The 20,521-nt window shown below is 37.0% G+C and overlaps 1 protein-coding gene across 1 annotated transcript in view; it reads right to left on the reverse strand.

Annotated features, from left to right (window-relative positions):
* Positions 1-17,953, reverse strand: part of pik3r3b (phosphoinositide-3-kinase, regulatory subunit 3b (gamma)) — a 164,918-nt gene extending 146,965 nt beyond the window's left edge. Inside the window, exons 1-2 of the mRNA XM_079884820.1 lie at positions 17,776-17,953; positions 16,555-17,455 (exon numbers count right to left, since the gene is read on the reverse strand). Coding sequence (XP_079740946.1) covers positions 16,555-16,879 — 325 coding nt within the window. The 5' untranslated portion in view covers positions 16,880-17,455; positions 17,776-17,953. The remainder of the gene's footprint in view (positions 1-16,554; positions 17,456-17,775) is intronic.
* Positions 17,954-20,521: the final 2,568 nt, after the last annotated feature.

The following is a 20,521-nucleotide window of genomic DNA, read 5'->3' on the forward strand; positions in this document are numbered from 1 at the left end:
AAACAAACATTAAGACTAGTCTACCCAGCATGCACTAATGGAGAAGCAACAAATGATATTTCTATTAAATTCTCCTTTTTAGATTGTCCTTGATACCTCAATATCCATACCCACAATGCACACTGCAGATTGATGTCTAAATAAATGCAGTCCTTGAAATTCTATGGCAACAGTAAGTACTGATTGATCCAAACAAATGAGTCTGCCAGGCCATGCTTTGGGCTGGCGTGTCTTACAAAGGCCACACTGCCTTGAGCTGGGAGTTTCCCCTCAACAAGAGGAATGACCAATGCAGTGTTCCCTTAAAGACCAATAAGAGGTCAAAGGAAGGCCATGGTGGGGCCAAGACTAAGCATAGCCCACAATGATGTGGTCCATAGACTCCATGCTGGCCGCAAGTGTGTTTAAGAGCACGGAGAACATTCCTGAATCACCATGGCAGCCACCATTTACAATCATCAACAATCATCAAATCTAGGCGTATCATCTTTGTGTAGCCAATCTCAATTCCATTTTAACAACTTTGTTCCAAAATAATACAAATTGTGTTGGATGTCTTTTTGCACAGTGTCTACTCAAAAACTCATAAATTTCAAATAAATATTGTTCTTTGTTGCCGAAAATTCAGCTTTGCCATCACAGGATGCAGTCTTGGTAAGCATAAGAGACTTTTAACTAAACCCAAACTTTTGAAAAACAGTCTATTAAAAGGTAGATAAGATACAAATGTGTACCTTTAAGAGAACTGCTCCAGTGACAACCTAAGGTACATTTTTGCAAAATGTTTGTAACAGTGTTCCCAGAATCCCAACATTTCACAATCCATCTTGTCTGACTAGGGAGAAGAAATGCAAATTACAAAGGGCACTAAATGTGAATAATTCACAAATACCATCTTCCTTTCCATAAGCTTTTTGATTAAACTGTTGACTTTAGAGCTTTTATCTTGGGCCAAAAACTTGACACAACAGTGGTCAAAGATACCAATAAATTGTTTTTGTCAAACTAAGAAGGAAAAGAGCAAATAAAAGGTATTTCAGCCCTGGTCCTTGTCAACAGGGAACAATAATCAGCAAGATGACTGCTGTGAACTTTTGTTCCTTTCTGAGCTTGATGGTGTAAATTGACCTACAGGGTCCAGAGAGAAAACTTGAGCTCAAGCTAATGCTGCCTTGGCTGTGCAACAGCGGGCGGACCTTAGACGACTATTAGTAGTTTCCAGGGAGCAAATAAATTGATGATTTAATCGTAGTGTTACTCTTTCAGCATCTTAATTTAGAAGAGGACCACAAAAAGATGATATAGTCATCATATCCAGATTTTACTCTCTTCGTCCAATGATGAATAGAGGAATGGGAAAGGAGTGGAACATTTATTTAGGCCATGGATTTTAGGATTCAAGCAAAGGACCAGGATGGGGAATGGAGTCATACTGCAGCCAAGGGATTGGTCGCAAACCCATTAGAGGGTCTAAAACATTTACAAGATAACAAGATAAAACTGAAAAGCAAGAGAAGTGAAACAAGATAGTATAAAACATAAAATACATGATTACATAAATACATTGTAAAATACACTAGTTCAAAAGTTTTTGGTAGGTAAATTATTTTTAAGAAGTCTCTTATGCTTAAAGGAGAACTCCGGTCAATTTTAACATTGAGCTAATTTTTTTGTAATTTGGAGTGCTGTCAGTACAGAGAACAACGACAAAAATCGGTGTTGCCAACCCCGTGTTATCCTCTTTTTAAAATTTGCACCCTGTTGACTTCAATGGGGCAAGTTTTAAACCTGCTTTTAGCCTCTTAACATCCGCACATACCTGTATTTTCTTCCTGTTTTCGGTCGAAGTCCACAGTAGTCGATTGTCGAGTTCACGCGCGTGATCATAGGTAACTAAACCTATGCGCGTGAACTCGACAATCGACTACTGTGGACTTCGACCGAAAACAGGAAGAAAATACAGGTATGTGCGCTGGCTGAATTAACATCACTTTTATTAATATCTTTCACATCTACTGCAGTCAGATTCACCCGTGTTCACTCTGAAGGAATCACTCACATTGGCTGGGCACTTGTAATGACACATCAAGGATGTTAAGAGGCTAAAAGCAGGTTTAAAACTTGCCCCATTGAAGTCAACAGGGTGCAAATTTTAAAAAGAGGATAAAACGGTGTAGGCAACACCGATTTTTGTCGTTGTTCTCTGTACTGACAGCACTCCAAATTTACAAAAAAATGAGCTCAATGTTAAAATTGACCGGAGATCTCCTTTAACAAGGCTGCATTTATTTTGGATCAACTAATATTGTGAAATATTTTATCAATTTAAATCTTACTGACCCTAAACATTTGAACTCTAATGTATATGAAAGCTTGAATCATTCACAATAAAACCAGTAACATGTACTAAGAAATAAATAGGGCTCATTTTGATTTCATGCCAACTTTTAGAATAGTTGGCAAGATCTTGAATATCTTCGAGTCCAATGAAATCTGCTTCAAGAACAGAGAGGCTTATGGGTTTTTATTATAAAGTTCTTAAGTTCAGTGTCATAAACTTATGAGGAATACACATCAATAAATAAACAGAGGAAACAAGATGAAAGGTCATTTAATTAAAATAACAAATCAAATGACATGGACATATTAAGTGTGTCATTTCTGCACTGCTAGCTGCTAGACATCCACTAAATACAATAATCCACACAACAAACACTTGACATTCACCTGACAAGAAAATACTCCTGAGAATAGAACAAATTAGCCTGAAAAGCTGGCAAAAAAATCAACCCAAATATCTAAAGACAAGGAGTTGTATAGACAAGAGATAGTTCCCATACCATGTGAAGGGAGGCCGAGGGCACCGTCACTAATGCCTGACCTTTGAACTCCCCTCTGTCATGATGGGACATGTATAAATTTGACTGCAGTCTGTGATCATACTGATTCTTTGATTTTTCTTAAGCAAAAAGCTTCTGGCATTTGTAGATTTTCAAGCAAGGCAGCATATACATGTATAAAAATATATCAAACAGCGTTCTGCCTCCTCAATCTAATCTGCAGAGCATATGAGACAACTATGACAGGTAAGAACTAGGTTGCCCTCAGGCAACCATCACTGTAGCACAGACGGCCCAACTAACTTTCAATGACAGTGTCCGAGGTCAGGGATGTGTTCTCCAGAATTTGACGTTGAAAAGATACCACCAACAGAGAATGATTCTTCAGCTATTAAAGTCTCTGTTGACAGTGAAAAATAGGGTTTGCTTAACCTAAGCTGCCTTAGAAAATAATTTTGTGTAAAAGTCTAATCTAGTTTGCCCTGAATTAGCGTAGGTGTTGTTTAAGCAAATCAAATACTTTCTCTGTTTTCTTAAGCTTGGAGAAGAAAACTCTTGCCTTCACATAAGTCAGGCTTTTTTTCTGTGCTCCAGTCTAAACATTTTGAAGGTTGTGGAGCTCAGAGCAGATGGGAAGACTTTAAACAAACTTGCTACTAGTAAAAGAAGAGCAAATTGAAGATGAGGCCAAGGTAAAAGAGCACCACCTGTGTCAACAAGGCTCTGTAGGTCATATTTACTGAAGCATCATTAATTTCCTAGGAGTGCTGTCTCTTTCAGAGACGGTGCAAATTTCCAGGGAAGATGAAAGAGGACAGAAGGTTAAGGATGAAGAGTAACTATTCAACTTGAGGGCAGCCTGGCAAACTATGAGCTTGTTTAAAGTACAATTGATGTATCTGCAAGGACAGGCTGCAAGCTTCCCTCAATTCCTGTGATGTTCGTTTTTAGTCCTCAGAAAAAAGTGGAACAGGGCTAACAGCTCCTGCTGTCACAAAAAAAAAAAAAACATTCACATCACTCCACTAAAAAAAGATACAGATACATATACATATACACTGTTTCATCACATGACTTTAATAACCAATCAGTTAAAGGTGGGGTAAGTAGTTTTTGAAATATACTGTTTGGAAGTTAGTCAGACCAACACAACAACAAACATGTAGCCAATCAGCAGTAGGGGCATATGACGGTGGAGGAGAGAGAACGATCAAGAGAGAGATTTGAAGAAAGACAGCGGAAATAGAGATCAGACACAATACAAAAGAGAAAAGGTAAGAAGAAATCACTGGAAAATAAAGGGTTATGTCTAGGCAAGAGCTTTAGGTCCCGCATTAATATTAGAAATGCTGTCCAGCGCTGAAGAGAGCTAAGCGGGAAGGGCGTGGATGTTGCTTTGATTCGGATCCACACGTGGCACTGGCACGTGTCATTGTTTGTCTGGAGCTGCTTTGCTGTTGGAAACTAACAAACAACTCTTGTTTGTAATTACTATTGTGTACTGCGTTCATTTTTTGTGCTTCCTTGTCATTCGTTCATCACCTGTGCTTTATTTTACGTAAAGCATTATTTTGTTGCGCTTCTGCTATGATAAACAAACATCCTCTCTTGGATTGCGTGCGTAATGAAGGCCAGTTAGTCAGAGTCGCCTTGGCGTCTGGTAGTGAATGCATGGTTTAGCGTCATTGTTAGTGCACTCGACTCGCTTGCAGGGGGATCGGGTTTGAGACCGAATCGGAGCAGCGCTGTTAGGATTGGAGTGTGAGCTTTGGAGGAGGAGCAATGAAGAAATTGTGTGTTTGTTTGGGTTGATTTCAAATATCAACATTAGCCAACAGCATATTTCAAAAACGGCTTACCCCACCTTTAACATAAAGGACAGAAAGGAGAGGCAGGTAGGTAGGGTCACAGTGACCCTACCTGCCTCTCCTCTATGTTAAAGGTGGGGTAAGCCGTTTTGAATATGCTGTTGGCTAATGTAATTACTTGGCTAATGTAATTACCATTGATTCATAGACAAACCTTTCTATGAATGAACATGTATATCCCCAGGACTTTTTGTATATTATTACTGTTTTGTATATTTTATTTTGTATGGTATACTGTTTTAAACATGCTTTACGATATAACTAATAGATAAGGTAACCATATTGGTATCATGCTTCATATCATAATAATTCTCATTTAACTCTACCCATTAGTGTATATCACCTCCTCATAACATACATTGTGTACTTGTTAGATTAATTAGAGTATAAAAGGACACAAAACGCATGATGTATGCATGATTGTGTGTGTGTGTGTGTGTTTGTTTATACTAGTTATGTGTTTGTGATTTAGTTATAAAACTATTGTGCACAGTCACTTGAGAGTTGATTCTGTGGTCACTGCTTGCAAAACAATGTCCCTTTAATGATACGGTTACAGCTACATGCTTTAAGTAGTATTGTAACCAGTTAAGTTATTTTTTTCTGTGGCCACGGAAAAAACCTTTCCGGGAGTTGATAGACGAATAATACTTAGGGCCCTATTTTAACGATTTAGTGCAGGGCGCAAGTGCAGTTAGGGCGTGTCCGAATCCACTTTTGCAAGATGATGTTTTATTAACAAAGTTCGGGAGGAACACGTTCAAATGATCTATCCAATCATCACGTCATTCCAACCAGCTGTCAACAATCAGTAATCAACATGTCTACCCAATCAGCAAAATGAGTGAGGCCTATATATACACACAGTCGATTCTATGTTCCTCAACAGTTTTCAGCATCCCTCCACCACCGGCGTCTCCTCACACTCACCTGGTTATTTTTCTAAACAGAAATACGGAGGGAGTACTCTGGGTTCGGGCCAATTTCCGAGCTCGGAGCCATCCCCTTGGACAGCAAGCCAAATACGCATACTACATTGCTCTGATCTGATTATTTGTAAATGTGAACTCGTGAATTTAATGATGGGAAAAATGGTCGTCGCGCCAGGCGCATGGTCTACAAGGGTTGTCCCTATTCTCTTAATGAGTAATGGGTGTGTTTTGGGCTTTACGTGCAATAAACCAATCAGAGTCTCATCTTCCATTCCCTTTAAATGCCAGTTGCGCTTGCGCCATTGGCGGATTCGCTATTTACATGATGGAATTTGATAGTGGAAAGACCGGAGGCGTTGTGAACCCGCCTACAGGCGCACATTACTAACGCGCGCTTTAACGCTTTAAAATCAGAACAAATATTGCGCCTTTGACTTTAGACCAGGTTTCAGTTGGTCAATGGTGCAGTCTATTTCAGTTGCCTCAAAATAGCAACGCACCAACAATGCGCCAGAACACACCACATTTAGAGACCAGCACGCCCATGTACGCACAAAAGGGCGCAAATGCATTTGCTATTTAAACAACGTGGCGCAGGACGTGAAAATGATAACTGCATCGGGCTGAAACTAGCAAAAAACACTCGCGTCGCGCCTGGCACTGCATTGCGCCGGATGTATGATAGGGCCCTAAGTGTTCATAGGACGAACAAGTTAATTGTTTGTAATATTTATTGTGCTACATCAAGTTAATTCAATTAACGGATCTAAATATTTATAATTAATTATAACAAGTTATAACTAATTATTCATATTTCCCTTTTGAGCTAATTTGCTATAAATATTTCTTGAGCAGCAAAAAAACATATTAGAATTATTTCTGAAGGATCATTGACACTGAAGATTGGAGTAATGGCTGCTGAAAATTCAGTAAAAAAATATTTTCAGTAAAAATAATTTTAAAATTCATTAAAATGGAAAACATTTATTTTAAACTGTAATAATACACAAAATTATTGTCTTAATGTATTTTTGATAAAATAAATCGGATACCATCACTGTAACACAACACACAAGGTTGAATACAAGCAAATACAGTTTTCTGTCAAGATGTGTTTCATGCTGTGCAGTAGAAACACCATATTTTTAAATGCCACAAACATTTATTTACCATTTATTTCTCATGCTGTGCGGTTAGCCGCTCTATACTTATAGCACACACTTTCGCACAACAGAGAAGACCACATGAATTATAAGGGAGAGAAAAAGAAAGCTATTTTGTTATAAATTTCACCATGAATTTGACTGTATGATGGAACAGTTTTATAAAAAAGTTAAAAAGCAGAGCTAACCTCTTGACCTTCAGTGAAATTATTTGTTCTTCCTGGCTGGATGAAGATCGCTTATGCTCAAAATTGTCAAAATATATCCAACCAATTTCTCAGAATCAAACTGATTTCTCCACAGCTAACCCTATTATATGCACTGACATCTAAATGTATAGTCCTGCTGAATTGTATATTGAAAACTGTCTTGATTTGATTCATGTATAAAAAACAAAAAAACAACAACAATATTGACATACTTCTAATTATACAGTATGTATGACAGTGACACTCTGAACACATGCAAAAGCATATCACATCCACCACATTATATAACACTAGCCCCTTGCTTTAAAACAGGGGCTCTATTCTCCAAATCCCGAGGGTATTCACCCTCTCTTGCACATACACAAACATGCAATAGCACTTCACCCGCTATACCACGACTTTGAGTCTTAAAATGTCAACACAATAAGAGCATTCAACATAAGGAATGTTGAAGCAGTAAAAGCTGGAGAGGCCAGGAACACTTTAGAATTTCAACCAAGATAAACCTTAAATTCTGACTGCAGCTGAAGCGTATGAACTCCCTCTGTAAATATCTTTCACTCTCACCAGAAACATCTGTGGCATTTTCGAGAATGGCCAAGATTAACCATCAGCCTCCGGCTCATTGCAACACTCTTACGGGGATACGATAAAAAGAACAGTTCTTAAAAGAACCTAGAGTGTCATTTGAATTGGTCCTGCATTCTAGATTTCTTGCAGCAAACTTTGCCATCCAAGCATGCATCAGAATTTAAACCCAGGCCAATCTTCAGCACATCTAATGCTATAATGGAAACATAAATTCCACACCACCACTCCACTCAAGTGGTTTGAAGTTGTGTGCTGATGCTAATAAAGACCCGGTGTGATTATAAACCTCTATTTTTAAGTGTTTACCAGCCTTTTCAGCTGATCACCTGAGGCATTAATTCCATTAAACTAATCACTGCCTGGAATGACAGGAAATTTGATTTTTATACATTAAAAAAATGGCATTCATCAAATAATACTGGAATTTTGTTTTAGCAGTTTCCACAAAAATATTAAGCAGTATTCAGAAACTGTTTTCAGCATTGATAATAATAAGAAATGTTTCTTGAACACCAAATCTGCATATTAGAATTTTCACAAACAGGTTTTAACAATACGTCTAAAGAGTTTCATTTTAGCTGAGGTCATACTATGCTTATATAGAAACAAAGGCCCACCCTTGCTTATAAAAGGCAGTACACCATCCATTTTACCCTGGTGCATTTTATGTCCTTGCGTTATTATGTTGGTTAAATTACACTGCAACAAATTTATCGTGAGCCTTTCGGTCACATTTAAAATGCACAGAAGAAGGGGACATAAAATAATGACATAAAAGGCATGAGTCTTTATGGGTGCTCATAAATAGCTGGAGAAAGTGTAATATGGAGAAGCAGTTTTAGCCGTTTTGTGCTTTTCTCTAAATTTCAGAAAACCACAGTCAAATCCTGAGCCACAGCACAGAAATAAGGATAAAAACAGATTTATGGTGCAACGTTCTCCCAAGTGAAGGCAGTGTTTATCATCATCCCCGGGCTTCATGAAAAAACAAGCAATACAAAGAATACACAACAGCAGGATAAAATGGCACACAAAGACTGGGCATTCGTCCTCTTGGCATGGCACTGAGTGGGATGGTGGAGGTGGATTTTCAGAGAGATATGACTGAGAGGGTCTGCACCAGCCCTCGTTGTCATGCTTAAAGCGAAATCCGTAAAACTTCTGTTCAGAAATGCACATGGGACAAAGCACTCTAATGCCGAACAGCTGCAAGAACAGAGATGCCTACCTGCATTGCAAATGATGTGTAAAATTAAACATGTCCTGTAAATGTAAAATGATTAAATGCCTGTTTCAGCTTTTGGCAAAGCCAAAATGAAAGCTAGCAGAATTTATGTATGTTGCTCTGAAATTTGATTAATTTGAAACTTATTAATGTGGAACAAAAGTAATGATGACTTCACTACATATTTTACAGATACCAGATCTACTTCTTAACATGGACGGGAGGTGCAAAGGCCCTGTAGACAAAGCAGCACTCTGAAAGTGTGGTCACCACAAATTTTGTGGTCAAAAAAGGTCCATTGTCTAATTTCTAATTGCCAATTGTGTAGCGATGCATGAAGAGCACAGCTCACACAGAGAAGTCACTTTAAAACAAAGCAGCTTTCTGTTGGTAAGCATGGCTAATTTGTAGTCCCATAGCAGAATTTGATTGGGAAATATTCGTTGGTTGGGAAAAATTCCAATGTGTGGATTACTTTTAAATGACTGTATTGAGACCATAAAATAGCCGTTACCTGTCATCCTCACGGCTACGACTACAAGACATCAATTCACAGTTCATCTAATTTCTAGAAAATAACATTCAAAACACTGGCTCTTTCCAGCTGAGACAATGAAATTCTACTATACATGAGTGAATAAGCGTAAAATCCCTGTTAATATCCTATTTTCTAACATTACCATTGCTGTCATTGTTTTGGCGTTAACAGCCTTAGGCTATGTAGGAATATAAAACCTTCTGCAGTGAGAAATATCACACAAAACAGGAGCCTGAGATATTATTTTCAGTAAAAAAAATAAACAAATAAAACATCCTGCCTTTCATTTTTATGTGCTTTGGCCAAGTTCACCTGGGTTTTGCAGGGCCACTTGGTTCAGAAATGATGCTATAAAATTACAGTCTTAATCGGAATTTAAAAAGGTTACGTTTTTGAAATCGCTCCACCACATTTGCAGCTAATCTGAAATTGAGTGCAGCAAAGAAGTATGGGAGCCAACAAGTGTTCTGCCAGAGCCTTGGCCGAGTCTGAACCTCCCTGTCACATGGGAGCCTGAAGAACTACACAAGGGTAAATCAAGCAGAGTAGCATAAATGAAGCTTGTAACACTGAGTCTTAAAGGGATCATGACATGAGAAATCAGATTGAACCCATTATTATCACCGACGCCATCTACACGATACAGTATACAGATGCCCGTTCAATTTCTGACGTGTTCTGGCAACATGAAAAATGGAAAAGTAAATAAACATTCACTTTGACGCAAACGGTTTAAACAACTTGTTTATGTCTCTGTACAGACCTTAGAAAGACACCCACGTCAAGAACAAGTGGATGGTTTATTTTTAATGGCATCCTGGATCACATCGAATGATTATATGTTTGTTTGGAGCATTTGACTGCAGATTATTTTGTAAATAAGGCACAGTGTAATGGAGAATTAACAAAGAAAATTCACACTTTAAATTAGGGTACAATTCTCACTATTAACTATGACTTTTGTCTCAATAAACTCCTAATTACTGCTTATTAATTGTTTGTAAGGTAGTAAATTTAGGTACTGGTAGGATTAAGGGATGTGGAGTCATGCAGAATAAGACAATAATCTTTATATTAATAAACAGTCAATATCCTAATATGCATGCTAATAAGCAACTAGTTAATAGTGTGATTTGGACCCTAAAATAAAGTGTTACTGAAACTTTTATTGAAGGATAAAGACTGTATTGGATATGACAAGAGTTACATAGCAATATTTGGTAAAAATTGTCTTGTTCGTAAATTACAGTTTTATATTAATAATTTTTACAAAACACTTGATCACAAGCAATAGCGGGGGGTTGTGATCAGCTAATGCATTTTCCTATGCAATGACGTTTGCCAATCACAATAGTGGCCGTTTACTGACAAGCCTTAAAGGAGCCGCCCATTAAAAAACTGATCATTTCAGACAGAGGGTCAGAATGTGGGTTGAAAATAATTATTCCTCATATGTTTGTTTGTTGTGCAAAAACCTTTATTAACATTACAAATGAGCTTCAAGGAACATTAAAATAACAAAAAAATCCATGTCACAACACCTTTAATCATAGTTTTTTTTAGCAGTGCGATTAGTGCCAGCATTTTCACCTTGCCATCTTCCATGGCATACCCAAGGATTGCAAGGCTCTGCTCCATATTGCACAATAGAGCCCTATTCAGACAGAACTAGTTTTCCAGGGGGTCGTTAGAGAAATTTGTTTCACAGGCGTACTTTGCGATTTTAATCCCGTCCGAATCTGCCAAGTCTGTTTTTCTCACACAACCTTAGTAAAAATACCAGAGCAAATTACCAACTGTTTTTCGGCGAAGTCAGCGGTCCTCTGAGAAATCTAATCCCGTCTGAATGCGAATGTCTGTGATTGCTGATGTCTGTTATGACCTTCTGTAACACACATCTAGAAAACACACACTCCCACCTCTGTAAAAAAACACTGAGTTCTTAGTCCTGTTCAAATCGATACATGAAATCACAAACGTTGAGTGATAAGAATTGTAACTCAAACGTCTTTTTAATAGTGCTTAGGGCTGTCAATTGTTTAAACTGTTGTAAAACCAGGCATGCAGAGAGTGTTGCTTGGGTGTAAAATTAATTCTTAACTTAGCCCAAGGCCCTTAGAGTCAAATGTAAATTAAAAAGCCTTTATTGTGTCATGATTATTAAGTTAAAAAAAAAAACATTACACAGAATGGTGTCAACCTTCACCCTGACTGAAGACTTTCAAAGGCATCGGTTTATGGAAATTTTATTAACTTAATAGCCATGATAAAATGAAGGCTTTTAATTCGTATTTGAATATGAAGGCCTTGGACTATGAGCTTATTATTAAATTAAATGCAATCAATATTCTAAATGTTTGTAGTTTATGCGTTTACACATTGTTTATTTTTATTGAGAGATACAAAAAACAATGGTTTTCTCTGGTCACTCTTCACTTTGGAAAAAAGTGTTTTATGCAAAAACAAACACATTGTAAACAAAGGCATCAGTAAACTATTATAGAAAGTTTATTAATACACATTTGAGTGATTCTGAGAACGTAAAGTTGATGATAAATGAAAAAAAACATTTGTGTTCAAAATTAAATAATTAAATAAACACTGCCTGTAAGGGCTTCAAAGCTTGTCTCTACAGCAATCTTGGCCCATTCCTCGATTGAAAAAGCTTCCAGATCACTGATAATCTTTGGTTTTCACGTTACCACTGCTTTCTTCGAATTCCACCAAATATTTTCAATGAGATTTACATCTGAAGACTTTACTACACACCCAAGAAACTTCTATGACTGATCCCTTAAACAAGCTTAAGAAGATGAAGATTTGGATGTATACTTTGAGATGGCTATCCTGCAGGAAAGTCCATTGATCATCAAGCTTCAGTCTCTGCATCCAAGGCATCACTATCTTTGCGATAATGGCTTCTTAATGCTTCAAATAATTCATGATGTCCTTCATACAGTCAAGGTTTCCACTTCCTGCAACAGCAAAGCACCCTCATAACAAGACTGGACCACCTCCATGTTTGACCATGGAGATGATGTTCTTTTGCCCATAAACATTGCCTTTTTTGCACCAGGCATACCGCTGATCCGTAGGTTAAAAAAGTGGACCCACGGTCATATCACTCCATAAAACATTCTTCCAGAACTCCACAGGTCTATCCAAATTCATTTTAGCATATTCAAGTTGGGCTTTTATGTTCTTCTTGGTCAAGAGTGGCATTCGGCAAGATGTCCCAACATGAAGGCCGTGCTTGTCTAGTGTTCTTCTTATTACTCTGCATTGAAATGTTTTTTCCTCCTTTCATCAGCTCATCTTGCAAGTCTTTGGCAGTAAATTGAGTGTTTTTCTGAGTTGCTCTGAAACATTTCAGTCCCCTTAATGATATTGTGCTTTTTCTTCAAAACCCTCAATGGTTTTCTGGTACAAGAAATTTTAAACTCATGAATAAGGTGCCAGCTTGTGTTTCAAGAAACTTTTAGTGTTTTGTAAAGCTTCTTATAGCCATAGACTTTCTAATGTAATAAAACAACTTGTTATCTATAGCTTTTGTGAGAGCTCTTTTGACTTGGCCATATTTGCTATTCAACTTAAGCACATGGGCTAAATGTATGTATGTGTAAGAGCTAAAGATAATGCAGTTTTGCTATAGAGTTTCCAAATGATTAATTGTGTTTTAAAACAATTTTGTACCATACGTATAAGTGACTTAAAAACAGCAGCGTTGTATAATTATGACATAGCTGTATTACAAAAAAAATCCTATAACTCATAAGCATTATATTGTTCATTGACATTATCACTTTTAATTTGCCACTTTCTTTAGAAAAGTGTACATTTGTAAATTACTACAGTCTCCGGGGGGTTGAAAATTTTTGATTGCAACTGTACACTACAGCTTAAAACCTTTGGAATTTGTTTTCTTTTGAAAGAAACTCTTACTTTTTTCCAGCAATGATGATGTATTAAATTGATCAAAAGGGGCAGTAAAGCCATTTACACTGGTACAAAAAAGAAAATATCTCAGTGTTTTCCACAATAATATTCTGCAGCACAATAAGAAATGTTACTTTAGCATCAAATCAGCATATACAATGAAGGATCATGTAACAAGTAACCACAAGACAAGTAGTAGCTGCTGAAAATTCAGCTTTGCCATCACAGGAATAAATTATGTTATAAATTGTAATAATATTTCACAATGTTATTGTTTTTCAAATAAATGCAGCTTTGGTGAGCATAAGGAGACTTCCTTCCTTCCTTAAAATCAATCAGTAAATAAAAATCTTATCAACCCTAACATTTTGAATAGTACAGCAAATGTAAATTGACTTTAAAAATAACAAATACTGTCTCTATATTTTTTAAACAGCATATAAATTCATGAAAAATTATGCCACATCGGCTCACACTAACATTAAAATATTCATTTTGACAGCCATAGTGCAATGCTGGGGTTATTTTGAATGTAGAAAACCTTTTTTTTTTTGTCCTCAGTATACTCAATGGAGGACTGCACTCTCTTTTCACATTGCTCAGTTCCTCATTAAGCCTAGCCACAAAAACAGCCATGATGCCTGACCTGCACGTCTGGAAAATTGATCGCAGAAAGAGTTGCTCATGCTTCTTCCGGAGTCGTTTCGAAAACCATCATCCCACTTAGCAGCTCTCCGACTCATCTATTAACACATCACCATGTGCTTGATCAGACCGTAACACCAAAAGTGGCTTTTCCTCATCAAACATACGACTGCACAAAGCCTTTGAGAAATGAGAGTCAAGTAATCAGGCATTGGTGATCAAAGGAGATGGATCTAAAGTCAATAACAAGGATAATGGTAAATGAGAAGATCGCAGGCTTGGACTGACACTTTCACAGTGCTGGTGAACAGCTAATAAGTTGATCTTTGACACATACATTGTTTTCATGGAACATGACAATTTATTCATAGTGGGATAAAGACAAAGAGAGAAACCAGCTGTGGAATGCACCATCTCCGCACAGAAAGTTTGCCAGCCAATTGTATGTCCAGGAGACATGACATAGTGCAGTTATTAAGTAAAGTGGGCCACGTTTTGTAACACTTGAGCAAATTAGTTTGAACACAAAATGCTAATGATGCCTCCGCAGAGGATGACAGAGAAGAAGGGATTGAGAGAAGAGACAAAAAAAATAAAAGAGCTGGCTGCTGAGTCTGACCTTATAAAACCATGCTATTACACAAAGAAACATATGGTGAATCTTGTAAAATCTCCATTTCAGCAACTATCTACAGAAGATATTAGGTCAGAAAAGGCAACACCATGCAACATTGAGAATTAAATGGATCAACATTACCTAAATGTATAGAGACATGGGAACAATTGTTATTAGCTTTCCAACAATCGGTTTAGCTTTTTGTTGTTTTCAGTACAAAAACACATGAAATTGAATATTTACAATCTATACAGCAACATTTGGAAAAGCAAGCGCAGAACGTGGAAACAAGGGAAAGGGAAAAACAGCTTAAGCGTTCAAAAAATTATGAGCAGAAAACATGATTTTGGATAACTTTGAACTCATGTTTAAGTTTAGTGCAATATAATTTTAAATGTGTTTTTTTTTTTTTTAATGCATTTTTTAAATTTTGATTCACTCTTGTTATTTTTTTGAATACTTTTGACAGGAAATTGAAATTCAAAACAGGCCCTGGGGCTTGAAATTATATCCTGTTGTCCATATTCAATGCAGAGTCCTAAATAATTTTGCATGCTTAAAATTTAATGTGAGTGGACTCTACGTGTACTAGGTCAACCACACTTCTAATGGTATGAAAATGTATCATTAATAATATGAAAATAATACATCAATGTAACAAGTTCAAACTCTGTGTCAAAGTTCTGAACTGGTGTTTCACAGCCCCAAAAGCTTACACTCTTTAATGCATGATTTTAAAAAAATGAATTCAATAAATAAGTAAAAAAAATTTAAACTGACCCATCTGATCGATTCGGTAAACTTGACAATTTGCTAGGCTCATAAAACTCTCTTCAATCAGGGTGAGTGTTTCGTCAGTGTTCCACAAGGATCCCTTGGCACAGGGTGAGTCTAATGATTGGCTGACTGTCAGCCATCCAATGCACCAGTGATCAATTATTCAACAGAACTGCATGTTTTTGCCTCTCCCGACACTAAGGAATAGCTTTGCTATGCTGTTTATCACAATCTCTGCACCTTGGCTGAAACAAAGGAATTCAATAAGTCACTAAAAGAGGATCTACAGTGAATAAAACACATAAAAAGTATAAATACAATACCTAAACCTTCACCATAAAAGAGACATGCACCCTAGACAGTTAGAGAGAAGAGCACTCTTGGAAAAACCAGAGTTGACTGTCTGACCTAGTTAGCATATGAACACCCCCACAAGCGGACTGTACCACAATCAGAAACACAGGGGCAACTCAGGCCCCATAAAGAGCTTAACACAACATTTGAAATATAATTTTGTCTTATTTAAAGTCGCCATTTGTCCAGGTACTTATGCCTTATCTTTTTGTCAGAGATATTCACAAACCATAGACAGATCCCTAAATTCAGAATTGGAAGTAACGTTTCTAGTGGGAGCTGAAGTCTGTGATTTGCACACAATGTCCTCAAATTTCAAGTGAAGGGTTTTATTATAGGGTTGTGCTGCCTAATCTGAATGTAGGGAGGAGATAATTAGCCATCTTGCTCTGAAGACTGAGGGTATAAGATTATGGATGCCATAGAGATGTGGTAACATTTTTCACTCCATGATGATAGATACATTATATATGTAAATATATATTTATGTTTGTGTAAATGTATACATTTAAAGTCTATAAAACACACACATATATATATATATATATATATATATGTGTGTGTTAAAAAACCTTAAAAAAAAACTTTAAAAAAATACAAAACAAAATTATATATATATATATATATATATATATATATATATAACACATTTATATTTTACACACACATTTACATTTTTCACATATATCATAAACATTTTTTGTATTATAGTTTTCTTTATATATATTACATTTATGATATATATGTGAAAAATGTAAATGCATGTGTAATATATCTATAGTTTTAAAATAGTGTTTATTTTACCAAATTTAGGGATAACACCCAAGTTAGGTAAAATATACACGCAATGGTACACTCACCCTCTGAAGCAGAGGCCCCTGGGGGCTGGGGCCCTACAGGTGTTGGCGGTACAGGTCTCAGCCAGGGCTTCCCTGAAGTAAGGCTCGTCCTCACGACCCCAACATACTCCACAAAGGTGCCAGGGAAGTTGCCTTTTTCCTTAGTGTGCTCATTGGTGCCATGCAGCCAGCCCTTTGGGCACTTCTCGTCACCCTCCTGGAAATCGGACGTCAGCAGTGCCATCTTACTGACCGTGAGGAGATCGCCAGGCTGCAGAGAGATATCGTCACCCCTCTCCTGTTTGTACTCGAACAGTGCACGGTACTGGAAGCTGTCTGAGCTCATGATTAGTTATTTACATGAGCACAGATGGTTTTCGGTGTTTGATGCTTGTTTAAAACTGACCTGGATGTAAGTTCTTGGTTTAAATCCTGAGTGCAAACTCACTTGGAAAGTCCTTGGGTTAAATCCTGAGAGCTCAGTGACATTTAGTTTCTTGTGAGGGTTAAAACTCCCAATAGCACCATATGTTGGGCAGAGGCCGTTATTGCGCAGTTCTAGATTTGGTCCATAAATAAAAAAGCACAAATTTATTTGAAACGAATTCTAGCAGTCTGTGGCAAGATATAAAACAGGGTCAGAGAAAGCAAAAACAGCCCCATGAAGTGAGGGATGAACAAGCGGGTGATGGTGCAGGACAGTGATAGCACAAATTTGGGGGCACAGTGACCTGGAATCGGGACGTTGGGCTTTTCTGCAGCATTGGCACTAGTCCACATATAAAAATGAAACATGTATTGAAGTAACCCCTCAATCCATTAGCAGGTGTGGTCAGAAAGATACTAACATGGACATTGCCAGTCTATTTATCAAATGACTGAGCAAGAGCCTTGGTCATCTTCTTGTTAAAGACCTTTAAACCTGAAAGCATTCAATTTACAGTTAGTTTCACAAATTCTAACTCAAATCAACTTGATATTACAATCCTTGCATTAAAAGAGCAACTTTTGCTTTTTAATATTAATAATGAAATGAATATACATTGTTGGATTATAGCTCAAATGCAAAAGCACTGTATTGCATGCACAGCATCACAACCTCTGTGTTAAACAGTCGCAGAGCAATACAATGTGAAATGACATGTAGGCTACATGCCTGACTTACAGCGCGTGACTGGGACAGTGCCAACTTGTGTACAGCGTGCAGAAACTCGACTCGCGTGATATTGCTTACTAACTTACCTACTGCCGCACTTCCCCAAACTGCCCAAAATACAAGATGCACGTAGTCCAACACGAGAGGAACGAGCGAGAATTTATAGTCTGTTTAGTTAAAACATGCGTTTAAAATATATTCCCAAACAACCTGCGTAGCTGAGTCAGACATCCAGCCAGACTAGTGCTGTAGTACTGTTCAGCCCGAGTGACGTCAGATACCACGCCTCCGCTGTCTGCTTATCACACCGTGGGACAAAGTTGGGAATTCGGATGTCCTTATGTAGCGGTCAGGATGTGAGGAACGCACTGCAGCGTGCAAATGTTGCGTCGTACTTTTCATTCGCCTAAACACATTGTCACAAGTTACATAATACTCGTCTGACGTATGCAGATCACGTTATAATGGCATTCATTAACATATTATGTTCTTTAGACCAGGGTTTTTAACCTTTACAGACCCAAGAACACCAGCCACTCAGACCCCCAGTCTAAAAGCATTTCTACAAAATATAAAATTAATAATAATTGTTATTATTATTATTATTATTATTAATAATTGAGTTTTATATATATATATATATATATATATATATATATATATATATATATATATATATATATATTTAGCAAAATATTTTCAAGGTAATACTTTATAATACATTCAATACATTCATGCATTCAAGAATGCTTCTGTTTTATTTTAGTTTTATTATAGATGTTAGTATAAGACATGCATCTGCCATAATATTTTCCTTTAAACAAAGAAAAATAAGCAATTTTGTTGCCATTTGAAAAGAGAGCAATGAAACCGGAAAAGTATTTCACAGAAAGGACCTAGACCTCTTATGTTCAGGTCAAATGTAGTAGCACAATATTCATGATTTATTTTTATTTTCCTTGAAAAATGTTGAAAACGTTCAGGAAAAAATATATGTATATTCAAATGTGTTTAAAGTGCCCCTATGCTATTTTAAAGGTTCCTAATTTTGTTTTGGTGGTCTCCTACAACAGGTTTACATGCATCAGAGGTCAAAAAACACTTTCATTTTCTCATTATATACATTGCACATCACCACATTTTTCAATGATTCTCAAACGACTTGTCGGATGAATCAGTCTCTCTACATCCCTCCTTTCCACGAACCTACTCTGCTCTGATTGGCTCAGGAAGCTTCCTCAGTCCTAAGTGATTGTACACACTGTAAAGACAGTAAGGATGACGTCGCTTTTTACCATATCAATCCAAGCGCGAGATGCAACTGTAATTCCTGACCATCAGCATTATCAAGTGTATGTCCATCAACAAACCAATGTGTATATTTCTAATTTATTGAAATATCAAAAAACAGCTTTTATTGTAACCATGACTTGTTGAGGTGAAAGACTGCCTCTGCAGAAGAAAATCAACGCCTACTTCATCATTGCAACTTTGGCCCCGCCCAAAGGATCCTAATGCTAGGAATGTGGTTATTTATTTCCAACAATGTGAATGTCTCAGTTGAGCATTATTTATTTGTATTCGGTACATTTCACTGTGGATTCTTTGGTAAATCAGTCCCAAATTTGGTGCAGGCTTTGCAAACAAACTTTTATGATATGGACTTGACAGTAACTGTGCGAAAACATGTAAGTAACTGTGTTAATTCTAATGCTTGATCTGTGACCAAAGATTTCTGATATGTAATGATTCATGTACAGTCAGATATTCTTTGTCTATGTGTCAGTAAATCAAACCAGAGACTAAACGGTCAACTTCACATTGTTTCTCTTAGTACAATTAAATAAACTGTGATTAAATTATATATGGAAAGCGATCAAAAAACGTTCCTTTTTGCAACTGCAGCTATCAGTCAAACAGCGCAAGTTTATTGGTGACTGAGGTCTGGACTCTCACTAAAACTCCCATTATAACAAAGTCCCTTTTATCTATAGGTTATAATCAACGAATCTCTTATTTACATTGTGTTTGCACTGTTAGTTATGATGGAAGCATTCCTTAGTGTGCACAAATCAAATTGTAAGGATGAGATCACTGCATTCATGCGCTCAACATGTCTGTGATTGGCCACGATGCTCATCACTGCAACCTTTCATACATGATCTAAATAGAATGCTCATCAACACTTTCCACGATTAGTTAACAATTAGAGCTGCAATAGTAAAATGTGTTAAAAGTTTTTGAGAGAGTTCCACATGTAATACTAGCTATTTCATATGCAAAGATGTTAGCCAATCACAGCAGTGGCCGTTTGACTGAAGTCTCACAGCACACACGCCCCTTAAAACTGAGCGATCAAATCAGAGGGCTAAAATCAGGGTAGCAAAAATGCCTTTTATTTCTAAATTATTAAAAGTTTTGAAGTGAAAATCATACTATAAGTGCACCCCAGGAAACATTACAAAACAATAAAACAATGCAGTTCATGGCCCCCATAATAGACACAGTTTTAGGTAATAGTGGCCCACAGCTGATTTCCAGAACTATTTCAGTAAGAGAGTAATAACGTGAGTAAGCCGGTTAGCTGGAAACTTACACAATATAAAACACAAAATTCCATATTTTGAACACCCAGTAGAAAATATATTTAATATTGAGCTTATATATATTAGAAGTCATTGCTTCTGGAATGCTACAGTCAGTTAAACAGATCGGTCCAGGAAACAATACTCTTTTAAATTAGTCTTCTACAGAAGTGATAATTGATGGGATTTTCGTTTATTTTATTCAACGCTAAACCAAAGACTGTTGTGATTAAGAACTTAATCAGAA

The sequence above is a fragment of the Squalius cephalus genome, assembly GCF_949319135.1.
Source record: "Squalius cephalus genome assembly, chromosome: 10".
In the NCBI taxonomy this organism is placed as follows: Eukaryota; Metazoa; Chordata; class Actinopteri; order Cypriniformes; family Leuciscidae; genus Squalius; species Squalius cephalus.